Below are 13,619 nucleotides of genomic sequence, written 5' to 3'. Positions count from 1 at the left end.
TCATAGGCCTGGGACCAGCTTGTGCTCCAGCATTTGCAGGACTGACTCAGGGAGTGTGTTTGCTCAAGAGCTATAAAATTCAAGGTAGCCTTTGTGTGTCTGCACCCTTCCTGAGCAGAAGGCTCTGCTGCTGCCTTATAAGTGTTCTAGAAATGCCATATGAAGCCCAACTTATGCACTGAATTAAGGATGGGTTTCTCATAGCAGATAATTTGCCTGGGAGTCATGGCTGTGGGGCTGGGTACCTCTCTTTGATGTTCTGTGACTTTCAGATATGAGCTCAAATGAACTACTTTGAAATTTCCACCAAGGCAAAAACCCCCTTTGCCTTGAAGAGGCCATTCTGCCTTGGGCATGAATTTGCAGTTGCTTGCAGTAGGAAGAGCTTGTTCTTGTTAGCATCAGGTTGGTTTGGTTGGGTGGTTTTCAGACTGAGCCAAATGATTATTAGAATGGATGGTGCTCCTGTGCTGGCAAACTGTCACTTCACACTGTGCCTGCTCCCAGCCCAGCTCCCAGGTGCTCAGGACAGAACATTTCCTGTCTAGGCAAGTATTCATCTTAAAATGTCCCAGCTACTCTGGGTTGATTAGCATCTTTCTTCTTCATGCCTTTTCTGCACTTGCAAGTTACCATCACGTTTGCAATTAAAAATTTTCAATTATTTTTTCCCAAACAGGCCCATTTCCTCTACTGCAAGTATGGGACAAGGCTAAATGGATTGGCAGCCTCCTTTGATGATGATCCCCTCTTGTTTCTGTGGCAGCACCAGGAAACCCTGCTGATAGCTAGCCCAGGGGCCAAAGCAGCGCAGGAGTCAAAGAGACTGCTGGCTTCTCCCTCCTCCCTTGCTGCCCGCAGGGTTTTGCTTTAGAATAGACTGCCTCATCTTCCTCCCAACATGAGGGAGCTTTTGCTTTAGTGCTAATAGGCAAGGCACCAATTAATAATTTGAGATGGGAAATGAGTCTTTCAGATAAAGTTCAATTCATTTATTTGGTAGTCTTCCATAATTAAAAGCGAGGGACACATGATTTTCAGTATTGTGCAAGCTCTTTCAGCTGCCCTGAACAAGCACTGACCTTGGCTCTCCCTGCAGAGCACAATGGCATGGGCATAACTGGGTTCTGTATTCATCCCTTCTCATGGCATCTGTCTGAATAATGGTCAGTTTACAAGTCTCAAAAATAAAAAGAAAAAAAGCAGACTTTTCTAAATGCCGGTGCCACAACTTAACCGTGGAAATGATATGAATATTAAGTTTGTTGTTCTGCATTTTGCATCTTCTACAGACAACAGATCCTGCAGGCAGAAATTACCAGCAGATTGCAGCGGGTGGTGGAAAGCAGTTCATGTTCCTCTTCCAGCTGCATGGGCTCTTGAGGTTTCCTGCTTGCTTGCCTAATGTCACACGTCTGCTGAGATGGTTTGAATAAGGATGTTTCGCTTCTTAAAGTCACTTTTCTGATCTTAACCACATTGTAATGATTTAGTGTAAAGTATATCACACCTTCCCCCAAAGTCATGCTAAATGGAGAGCCTTCTGCAAATTCAGCTGCCATCTGGGACTCTTCCCAGGCTTATCAACAAAATCTTATCTAAAGATAAAATCTTATCTCCTCTTATCTTAATAAGTCTCTCCCATTTTTATTTTTGCCCACTACAGATTTTGGTTGGCTGTCCAAGATCTCAAAAAACAACCTCTACAGGACGTGACCACCAGAGTGGAGGAAATCTGGCAAGAGTTTCTAGCTCCTGGGGCCCAGAGTGCTATCAACCTGGATTCCCACAGCTATGAGAAAACAAGCCAAAACGTCAAAGACCCAGGGAGATACACATATGAAGATGCACAGGTTTGTTTTTGATTTTATGGAACTGCTGCTAATAAAACTTTCAGTTTTACCATGATATTCTACTATCACATTGTCACTGCTCACTTGTAAGAAAAAGGAGAGAGGCACGGTTGGAAGTGACTTTGAGGGTATCTATTCAAGCTGGGCAAATGATATTTTCTTTGAATCTATCAACTATTACAGGCTAATGCTCCTCTGGGAACAAATGTTCTGAAATTTACAAGTCTGCAAGGCACAGCGAGCTGTAGCCAAGTCTCAGAGAAAGCAAAGATGAAAGATTGCCATAAAGTTCAGTTGGGCTCTCTGTACCCCCTGTCAACAGTCTGTCACATTTTCAGAATGGCTGATATCCTATAAAAATTCTTATTAATACACTTGCTTTATCATTTATTCATTTATAGCTGATTACATCTTCCCAACCAAACCCCAAACACAGCATCTCCTCAAACACAACTAGAAACTTGTCTCGCAGACAGTGCCTTAGGATAACGTTAGGACAGTAAGCAATGCAGTGAGCATAATCCTTCCCTCCTAGGGGCCCTGTATTTATCAGGGAAATTTTACTGATAAACTATATACAGAAAATGCCTTTAGGAAAATAGATAATCTGTGAAAAACTATTGCGAGCTAGGATAAAACAGCATAACCTTCTGAAAAAGTGAAAATGTCATTTTATAAAGGCTAAAAAAGGAGAAAGGAAGAATGAATCTTTTTGCAAATATTAACAGGGACACAATTAAAATATATTCTCCTTAAAATCATTTTTATCAAGAGCGTGTAGTAAAATCAACAACAAATGAAAAGAACCCTTGTTCTTGTATTTTCTTTAAATTGGTGTTCAAGGGCAGTTCTTCAAAATACTCTGCTAACAAAATATTTTCATCTCAGGGGAGATGTTGAGGACCACTTATACAAGGTTAGGCAATGAATTTTTCAAACCAGCATCAAATACTGTATTTTCCTGAATGCAATCCTGCTCCTTAGGGCCCACGTAGAAGGAATGTACGCAAAGTCTTAAGTGAATATCAGACAACATAAATGTTCTTTTTAAATCTGGGAAACAGTGCAGTATAAAGACATTCTAGCTAAAATGTATTTTATTTTGCTTTGCAGTTGTAGTGAACTAGAACTTCTGCAAATTTACATTGCCTGAAAAAAAATAAAAAGATGATGGTAAAATGCTGGCTAAAGAAGATAGGTGAAAAATGGAGGAATTAATTCAATTGATAAGTAGAAGAACAGAGAATAAGATGGATGTTTAGGCAATGAGAATTTAATCAGAAGAAGACACTGAGGATTTAGGTTTGAACCGATCAGTTTACAATGTAATTGCCGTTCAAAGGGTAGTTGATGAAATCAGGCCAGAGCTCTAGCAGTTAGACTGCAATTTTAGCTCCTTGGGTTAATTTTATTTCAGAGAATTTTTATGTTACTGCTGTCCTCAACTCATCTCTTTTGGTTCACTGAAACAGAAATACAAGGCAGAGGTAGGCTTTCAGGCCCAGCTATGGTCATCTTAGAGAAAGAGTCTGCCATAGTAGTGATGGGGAACCCTGGTCACCTTCTTGTGCATCATGGTGGGCTCTGGTAGCTCTGCAAAGGCCAAGCTAGCTGTTTCTGACTGCCTGAACAGATAGCTAAGAAGCAGAGATAAACCAGACATTGCCAGTATGCCTAATGCCCCTTTGGAAGCTGGCACAACATTGGCTGATACTGCCTCACCTGGAGAGGGACCACTCCTGTTCACACCTCCACTTCATGGCAGCCCACATAGGTGCCCCTGAGTCTCTCAGGTACCCTCCTGGTATCTCCGGCCATCAGCATTGCTGTTGCATCGCCTACTACACATTGCCACCTTGGGGACTCTGTTGTCTCACAGACCTGCAGCAGGCAATAGCCCAGCTGCCTTATCTTGGCATGCTGGCACCAGGAGGTTGAGCTCACACACATCCCACATTCCTAGAGATTCAACCAGATGCAAGTAGTCAAAACAGTCCACTGTGGGAGAGGAAATATAAGTGTTGTCCTGTCCTGTGTAGGCTTAGCATGGAAGAAAATAACTTAAATGTCCTTGTGAATAAGGGACAAGAAAATAATTACATTACTGAACGGGACATTCTTTGAATGCCTGCAATGCAGGGACACTAAGACTATGAGGAAAGAAAAGGGTTGGCTGGACTGAGAAAAGGAAATTGCAGCTTCTGAGGTGGAAAATATGACAAAGTGATGTTGCACTTTTGCCCGTGGGCAGACCTGGGAGACTCCCAGAATGTCGATTGTGTATAAAAAGCATTGAAAAGTAAAGCATTGGGAGGGAGAAGGTGCAGCAGAGCCCAGTGCACATCAGGCTAGTGACTGCCTGATAGCCGTGAGTTGATAACAAAGCATCATCTTTTATCAGGTGTTTAACAGTCTACAGGGATGTGGTGCTTTGTGTAACCTTGGCTTCCAGCCCCAGAGAGCTCTCCCAGATGCTGTACAACCATCAAGGCCAACACAGAAGGCAGTAGAGATAAATCTGGTCAGACAACTAGAAGAAAACAGGGAGAAAAAGGGCTCCTGACAAACATGCCTCTCATTTGAAACCTCTGCATCCCAAGGCCATTCAATGTATGAAGACAAATGGTCTCTGCATTCAAAAAAAAAGATACTGAAAATCTTAGCTCTAAGTATCCTCAAAGAGCTCATAATCTAACCTGACTTTAGGTGTGTTTATTACTGATGATAGAACTCACTCGTGCAGCACCTTCTGTTGATTTGGTGCTGGACTCCTCCAGAGGAGAGCCTACCAACAGAGCTGATTATTTTCTGCTCTTAAACAACTGTCCACTGGGTAAAACATTACAATTATCGAACCATTTTCACTTGGGAATGAAGCAGCTTTTAATACATGGGGCACCATAAGGAAAGGTCAGTTCATTTAAACAGCGAACTACTTAGTGGGATCGGTGCTCCCACTGGAGTTATCAGCATCACAGAACAACCCCTTTGGGGCCCTGCAATATGAGGCAGGCACAGCCAGCTTTGGAGAGTAGTCATTGGTCCTTCCAAATGGCCTCTTTTGGCTGATGAAGCTGCTGACAGCCAAACTAATTTGTCTAACATGAGAACTCAAAAGTTGTGAGTATGACAATTATGGCTACTCTGCACAACGCATATTTTTAGCAGTTTTTCCTTCACGTCAAGCATCACCTCCCCTCTCTAGAGTTGTCTTTCTACTCTCAGAAAGTCTTTACCCCCTGCCCCAGTCCCATCAATCCCATAGACCTTGGCATTGTGAGCTAGTACTGTAAGGATGTATTGTGTTGCCCAATATTAATGTTTGCTTGTAGGGGCATTTGTTGGTAAGCTTCAGAGCCAGGCATGCTAGGATAAGGTGAGCCATGTAGTTGTCTTTGCTATTACTTTTCTGCTTGCTTTGTTAATTTTTCTTCTTCTATAAATGAAGTAGAATTTTAGAATGACGTTCCTTTACCTGAATTATTAGCTGTTGTTTTTTCTGTGAAGATGATTCAGGGAAATTCAGTTCTAATCTGGGTTCTGTTAGGGATTTTGACTGTACTATACAGATCCTTAGCTAATTCTTGAGCAGATTAGACCACAGTGCTGAACCCTGTGCTGTTCGAACCAGAAATGTACCTGGCCCAGACTTGGGCCCAGTTCATGCTTTCCTCTGCCGGTGCTGGTAACAGACAGCTGAGCCCTTGCAGGATTTGTCAGTGGTCAGTCCTTAGTTTTCATTCTGGTGCCACCAAGAAGCTGTGAGTGTTGACATAAGGTGATGGGACCGTGCTGAATTAAAAAAAAAAACCTCCGAGTGAGAGAAAGGATCTCTTGGAAATGGAATGTCATTTTCTACCAAGAAGGGAAAATAAGGGGTGACCTTTCTTTTACTGACTTTGTTTTTTCAAGCATGCAGAGGATGTGAAAGCAAGCATATAAAGCAGCATATTCATGGTGCCTATTCACCAAGCATACAGAACTCCTTTTGTAGATGTTGAGCTAAATCACAACACGGAAGGAAAACATGAAAATCATTCGTTTCACACATCTGGATCACCTCTCACGTAAGAACTTGAGGAAAGCTTAGTGTTATTTTCTTTACGTTTCAACTACTCACCCCAGTTATCTGTATGTCTGTCAAGGATAGTAACTTGGGATAGAAAACCAAGCAGTTCTGGTTGGCAGTATGGGCAGTCAGAAGAGGACATGGAGCAGACCCAGGTACCCTGCCTTGAAGGGTGGCTCGAGAGGCCCCTAATGCTCAGCTCACACTATGAGGATTTGAAAGCACTGCTTTGCGGTATGTACAAAACATGTGCGTGCACATACACACACAATGCCCAGTCCTCTTGCAGGCCTTTGGCACCCTGAGGTTGTCTATGAAAAGTAGAAACTTCACAAGAATTTGGTCTTTATTTTCTTCTCCCCTTTTGGCTCTGATTCTGTGGGGCAGAAGGAGAAGATCTTCCCTTGTCATGCTTTCCAGTAGACGCAGCCTTCACCAGAAATCTCACTGTTGCTGAGTATTTGTTACACGTACAAACAAAAATGCAAGTTCCTTCCCTGTGGATTTCCCAGAACAGCTTACATCTAAACTGAATCTAAAACAAAGAGTCCCACAAATGCACCCAGAAGAGCAATTAGATGCTTGCAACAAAAATAGGAAAGTGATCGTGGAGGGTTATGCTGGTGTGTCTGATGCTGCACAAAGCAGGAAATGAAAGACTTGAAGCAGAGGTCAAAGTAAGAGCAGATAGTAAGATAGTAAGTGTTACAACTTTCCTGAGACTTCATCCTAAATGTATGTACATGCTACACATCTGAAAGTACTTTTTTTTTCTTTTTTTTTTTAAATCTTTGGCTTTTAATTTGTGATTTAATAGTCATGTTCTATGACAGAATGTCTGAACAAGCAACTTTTGTCTTTACCAGACATTTGTCTTTACCATCTCCTAACCCTAAAAAATACCTTTGAATGGATGGCATGGGAAAGCCTCTGGCTTGCTTAAAAATTAAATTTAACACTCAGGCTGGTTCTCTGGGACCCCTGTGCCAGCGCTGTGCATCTGGGTTGCAAGAAACAACCATTTCTTGCAAAGCAGGAGCCTTTCCTGCTCGTGTGAAAGTCAGGGCATACTTGACACTATTCTGTTTCTCCCAGGCAGTGACCAAAAAGCTTGCAAATGCATCCCTCTCCTCCTGAGCAGCCAGGACTCCGTAAGTCCACCTCTTGTGGACAGTGGATAAGCAGTCTTAAAGATAAGTCATTTCCACACCTGTCTAACCCACATACTGCAGGAACACTGCAGTCTAATTGTTCTTGGCTTGCTATTTCTTGAAGAGTTCATCTTTCTAATTAAAAATAATAACAATCTGTTGGGAGATTTATCAGCAATGCAGACCACAGCAGGTATGAATGTTGTTCTTGTGCTGTCTGAATTGCATTAATCTGCAAACAGATATAAGTTTTTGGTAAGTATTTGTAGCATGGACTTGAAGAGTTTGAGCTCGGTCACTTAAAGGCTTGCCCAAGGGGACATAGAAGTGCAGCCAAAATGCTTACAAGATCTGGAAGGCAGTTTTTGTATCCAGGATGTATTCCCTGTGTCAGCATCCAAGCAAGATCAGTCCTACTTACCTCAGCATCACCACCTTTACTCAGAAGCTGGATGCTGCTTGCTTCTATATGGCTGCGTCCTGCTGTCACTGTCCCCTAGGGGACATAGATTGCCCCAGTTTAATTTCTGCTGTGGCAAGGATGCTGCATGTTCCTTCCAAGAGTGGAACTCAGCTTTTTGGCAGGATTTTCCCTAGAAAATGAAGAAAGAAAAAGCTACAGGCAGCCTTGCAAAGATCTTGGTTAAAAAGTTGAGTATTGTCTCATGGCTGTACTGCAGCATGTAGAAGAAGCACAAAAAGCCATATTTGTTGCCATGTCTCCTAGGTACTGTACTGTTTGGAGAAGAGATACCAGTCTTCCAAATGTTGCATGAGATTGTCCCCTTCCTCCCAGGCAAAACCTGTTCACTCGGGCTTTTTGCCAGTAGCCAGGATTTGGCCCACATTGTGGGAATCAGCCTCTTAACCATGATCATTGTTTCAAAACCTAAAGCTGCTCACACAGTGTTAGACTCCCAGAAGCCCATTCTGGTCTCCCTGGATAGCCCTTGCTATATTTAGGACTAAATCCTCCTGCAGTACCAAGCTGACCCCTAAACTGCACGGTGCTTGGCAGGGCTCTGCCTTCTGCAGTGCATCTGCCACAGCCCCAGCAGCCCTTCTGTACCTCTGAAGGTATGAGGCAAACCAGTTCTCTCATCCATTTACAGAGGAGCTGGGGTTAAATTAATGTGTTACTTTTATCAATGCACTTTCTCACAAAAGATTTACATTAGGCTTCTAACTTTGTATCTACAGGGCTAAACAAAGGATTTCTGTGTATTACTCAAAATGAGCTCTCATTGCTTACAGTGATTTCTCCTGCTAATGCTCTTTTACGCCGCTGTGCCTGGTGTACTTTCATTTGGGGTCTGAAAAGAGGTTTTATGCTTTTTAGATTAGCAAGGAGGTTAGTCTATGTTATAGTATAATTATTCATCTTTTTTTTCTGAAGTAGTAAAAACAACTTGGTTGAGTGTGAAGAAAATACACCAGATAAACTGTGGGTGTAAATTATTTTGTCACTTAAATAACTTCAGAGAGGCCAAACAGATATTGCTCAAATTTTCCAGAGCAATTCATACTCAGGCCAAGACCCTTAAGTGTCACTTACCAACCTGAAACATTTATTTTCTAAACTATCAATCAGGCAAGCGTAGCACTCTAGCAGCAGCTGGGTGGCAGTGCTGCTGGGCAGCACTGGTTAATGTGGGCTGGTTGATCAAAAAGGCAGCACACTGTCATTGGGAATGACACAGTGCTGTGTGCAGGGACTTGAATGAGCAGGGATTTGGAGACGTGAAAGAGAATTGGGTTGAAAACCCCATGTTTCCCCTCCTCCTTCCCACACTGATGTTACCAGTTGGTGAAGGTCTTTTGCATGCCTCATCTTCACTATGTCTGCCAGCAGATGCTATGGCTTCCTGTGCCCAATTCAAGGTGCAGCAGTTGCTCGTTGCATGCTCAGAATGCATCATCCTGTTTTCTCCTTCCTCTACCCTCTTTGTGCAGTTGGGGACATCCCTTTGGGATGCAGACCCCTGACAGGGCCTCAGCTGGCCTCTGTCATCCCTTCCAGTGAAGGCCACGAGGCGTTCAATAAGGCTTTGCTCTCTCATGCGTGAATCTGCAGAACAGTCTCCCCCAGTGCAAAGGTAGAACATTCGTGATGGTTTGCTGTTGTTTATTTAGTTGTTTTCTCTGCTGCTTTATATTGCTTTGGGGCTTGTGTTCAAATGGATTTGTCTGACATGCTGCACATATCCCTTGAGCTGGCTTCAGGGGCAGCTGCTGCGTTCGCCTGCTTGCAGCATAAAAAGGTGTCTGTAAATGCCTCATTATAATGCCAGGTCTTGGTGGCAGGGTGAAGGGCTGCAAGTGGGATAGCTACAGCAAGCGGCTCCCAACCTGTTTGTGAATAGCAAAGTGGAGCACTGGGGCTCAGGTGACTCTCAACAGCTGTCTGGCTATCCAGTGTCTATATGATGTAAAAACCCAGTATGGGCTACAAGTGTGCTTAGTGGGAAGCCTGGGCTTGAGGCGAGCAAAGAATCAGATATTTCCCCGTCATCCTCCTCACCACCCAAGTGTACAACTGTGCTCAGGCACAAGCAGAGAAAACTTTCCCTCAGCAAGTTAAAGTTTAAGGGCTTGCTGGAATCAAGCTGGTATTCAGAGGTCATGAGAAAATTGTGCTTGGCCTTCACAACTGCAAAACCTGCTTCAGACCTGTCACAAAATATCACAATGGCTAAGAGGTGAGACTAGCAATGGCTGTGTTTAACTACCTACACAGCTATTTTATCACATGCGTATTTCAGAGAAAAGAACCAAGATATTCTGCTGAAAATAAATGTTCTCAACAGATAACAGGCTTCCAGAGGCCTACCAGGTGCTCTGTGCAAGCAAGTTTGCTTTGTTATTTTTCTGTCATTTGGTTTTTTCCCACATACTTCCCAAGGTCCTGCTCGGCTGCTACGCACTCTCCTCGGGGTCGCTGTGCTTTGCCTGTGGGGGAAGAGGGCCCCGGTCACGTTGCAGCATGTTGGTTTGAAGCAAGGGCAGCTTTGAGGTGTTTCTGCTATCTCAGCCACCTCCCACATTCCCGTCTGGATTGCACTTTCTTCTATTTTTTTCCCATTCCCCTTTTGTCAAGAAAATTTACAGAGCTTGTCTTTCATCTCCTTCCAGAGATAGGGCTTGTAAATGGAAACAAGCCAAAAGATGCTGGAGCTTATCAGCATTTATTTCCCTGCACTTCTGCTGAAGCTGAGGTTACATGTAACACCATAGAAGAGGAATTTTCTGTGGTTTACGTGTCTGGTTCCTTTGTTCACTAATTCACAAAAGTGAGAGCCTTTTACCCTTTGAAATTTATTGTTTGTCATGCAATGGTAGTAGCAAGAGGGATGGCGTCTTGGCTCAGGACTGCAGGAGCACAACTGAGGATGGTCAGCAGTAAGCCCACTCTGTTTGCAGGAGTCCTGTGAGGGAATTGTTAAAAATCAGACAAATAGTGAATTTGCTTTGTGTAATCAAGGAGTCAGTAATAATGAGCTCATTCCATTGCAAAAAGCAAGTTTATAAAATGCAAAGTTGTCTTAGTAAAAGGAGAAGAGGGCTTGAATTTATTGCCAGCAGCCTCAGGTATGTCCTGGAGCATGTGTAAGTGTCAGGTGCACCACTGAAGATGCTGGCTGCAGTCTTTGGTGAAGTTATGCTCCCTCTCTACCACGTGTTAAGGAATGAAAGCAGCTGCTCAGTAAATTAGAAAGTGAGAGACCAGCGGGTTGCAGTGATCCCAGGTGAGCTAAAAATCTGTGATGCAAGGGAACAAGCCAATTTGCACATGTTGCACAGGGCAGCTAAATCTGTGCACGCACCTCTGCTAATATGCCCGTTGCTCAGGCTGCCTTAAAAGATTATGCTCAGTTGCTCAACCTCAAGTAGCTTTCAATTTATTTAAGAAATTAGGAGCTGCTAAATGCTAGCTATAAATTCTCCCTAGAAAGTTGCAGATTGCAGAAGGTATAGCAGCAAACAGCTTGGTGACAAAGAATGGACTAGGCTAAGGATCAGAGCAAATGTCCCAGGCACCAGAATTTCCTGTCCTGCAGCTAGGTTTGTTGTGTAACTGAGCTGAATGTGGACTGCAGCCACAGTTCTACAGGAAGCTTTGTGGTGCAGTCTCAGCAGGGAGTTAGCTGCAGCAATGTAAGCTGTCCTGGACTGTTGCAAATTGGAAGGCAGTCTTTGCTGACCTGAGCAGCTGGCTCAGATTTTCTCTAGGTGCTTCAAAAGTGAAGCGCTATAAAATAAATGATCAGTGCATCATTTGTGCCTCCAGTACTTCTTCAAAGCAAGCCCTTTGAATTCTTGCAATTAAGCTGTAAAGTTTGCATCTGAAGCATGTCCCTCCCTTTCCCTATGCCCAGCCTTCTTTCTTCATTAGCATTCAAAGCCTAAGAATTCCCTCTTTGATTGTGTCGCTGGTGAACAGCTGAAAGGTAGCGGGTTTGCTGCTCAGTGATTCCAGGATGTGAAAAGCAGAGAAAATCCTGCACACCAGCTACCTTCCCAGGGTGGCAGTGGGGATGAGTGTGCTGTAGTCCACTTCTTCAGAGAGTGGCCTTAGCTAAGACATCGGCTTGTGGTCTATTTCATTTCAGGGTCAAAGTAATTTTTTCCCCTTTCAGCAGTCAGATATTGAGTTTATACTGTTTTAAGGTCAAATACCTGAAGTCATCTTGACATGAGCAAGACTGATAGTTGTTGCCGGCATGCTGGAGGGATGTATAGCCAGCAGTTTCTGCTCTGCTTTGTTCTTCTTTTATGTGCAAGCAGCTAATGTGATCTGCTTGTGTGGCAATGAAAATTGAACACTGACTTCCAAAAATGTTATCTTTGCCTTTCAGAGCAGATCCTGTTATCTGACCATTTAAGAAACCATTTGGAATCCAAAGGTAGTCAACAATTTAATTAGCTGTCTATCAAAATGTCAACCAAGATGTTCTGTTGCCCACTGCTGTGCCTTCAGCCTTGCGGCCCCTTCCTTCCCAGCTCTGCACTGTTCCCTCCAGCATCCTGCCTTACGGGTGCACTGGGGGATGATCAGAGCAAGAGAGAGGTTCTGAGAGACCCCTCTGACCTGTTGCTGCTGATGGGCTGCAGAGTGCCTGCCCCAGGTACTCATCAGCTGCCCCACAATTATGGGGAAGAAGGAAAAGTCTTCTAGATATACAGTTAGGGTTATTTTTCTCCACTTAATTATGAAGAATGTATTAGTAGGAGATAGAGTCTCCTTCTGAGAATTTAAGAGATAACAGTATGGCTGAACTGGTTGCCATGTGGTTGATTTAAATTAACTCAAGTTAATTTCTATTTCTGTTCCTATTGAATTGTTTCTATTGAGGTGTTTGAGAGTGATTTCATGCTGAAAATCATAATTCATTCCAGAGAAATACAAACTTGCCAGTGACCATAGCCATGACGTGCATTATTTTCCCTGTCCTCAGCTCAGATCATGCATGGATTGTTCTGCCCTGAGTAAAAAGGAGTTTCCCACAGCTGGATGGGAAATCCTTGGCAGTGCCGTAGGTGATCAGCATGGAGTTGTGCCCTCACTTGTTTTTTTCCTGCAGTGAGAAGGGGTCATGCTTGCTAGATGACTGTATACGACCATTTCTATTGCAACATCTTGTGCTGTACTTCAGATAGATAATGCCACACAAGTAAGGGTTTGACAGGTCTGAAAGCAACTGTGGAAATGAAATTAACTGGTAAAAAGTGTTCCACGCCAGGTTGTAGCTCAAAGGGTGCATTTTATTGTGCATCTCAGTAAAAACCAGTGGTAGTTATGCCCCTCTTAGAACTATGCACTGAATAGCACAAGAAAGCTGAATGAGGCAGTTCTCTATACAGACAGGTCATCTCTGATTGGCTGTGATGGTGGAGATAAGGGAATTTTGCTTGGCTCGTTAACACTGTGAAATAAACTCTGTGACTTGTGTCTGGGTTGCTTGTTCTGAAATTTCAACTGCAATGGCTGTAGGGCAGGAGAAAATATTTTGCGTTGTATAAATCAGTGTAGATAAAACTGTTCATTAACTCTGTAAGAACGCTTCCATAGGCAAATTCTAAGATAAATGTCTAGGGTGCCTGTTTTTCTTTTGATTTCCTTTAATGTAATCTCAGTTCTTATTGGGTCAAATTATTTTGATGTGATTTTCTTGATGTTTGGGATAATATCCATTTACAAATCAAAGGAAAATTAGACAATTAGGAGAAGAGCTGACAGAATTAAGGAATTTTCTTCAGTAAGTAAAACTGAGCAAGGCAATGGAAAAGAGTAGGTTCTGCTGCAGTGGAACACTCTTTTGTAAATCTGAAGATGCACATAGGTAGGGGATGTACTCCAAGCAAACTAATACCAGCAGTTTGACTCAATAGGAGTCAAAGAGTCCTGTGGGTGGGACTCATCTGACATAACTTGATACATACAATGCAAATGCGTGCATTTGCCCAATAAATTTAATGAGTAGTCAGTCAGACATAAAGGCTTTTTCAGGATGTGAATACGTTTGTTTGTTCTAGGCATATGTTTAA

At 43.1% G+C, this 13,619-nt stretch overlaps 1 protein-coding gene across 8 annotated transcripts in view; it reads left to right on the top strand.

The window, feature by feature from the left end:
- RGS6 (regulator of G protein signaling 6) overlaps positions 1 to 13,619 on the top strand; it is a 231,979-nt gene that overhangs the window by 197,545 nt on the left and 20,815 nt on the right. For all 8 annotated transcript variants that reach the window (XR_008209171.1, XR_008209172.1, XM_052693953.1 and 5 more), the window contains one exon: positions 1,667 to 1,853. Coding sequence is in view for 6 of the 8 variants with exons in the window: in XM_052693953.1 (XP_052549913.1) it covers positions 1,667 to 1,853 (187 nt within the window). In the remaining 2 variants the exon portion in view is untranslated. The remainder of the gene's footprint in view (positions 1 to 1,666; positions 1,854 to 13,619) is intronic.

This window comes from Tympanuchus pallidicinctus, unplaced genomic scaffold (genome assembly GCF_026119805.1).
Source record: "Tympanuchus pallidicinctus isolate F22 unplaced genomic scaffold, pur_lepc_1.0 scaffold3, whole genome shotgun sequence".
Taxonomy (NCBI): Eukaryota; Metazoa; Chordata; class Aves; order Galliformes; family Phasianidae; genus Tympanuchus; species Tympanuchus pallidicinctus.
Note: the sequence above shows the minus strand (reverse complement) of the source record. Positions and strands in the feature narration are given on the sequence as shown.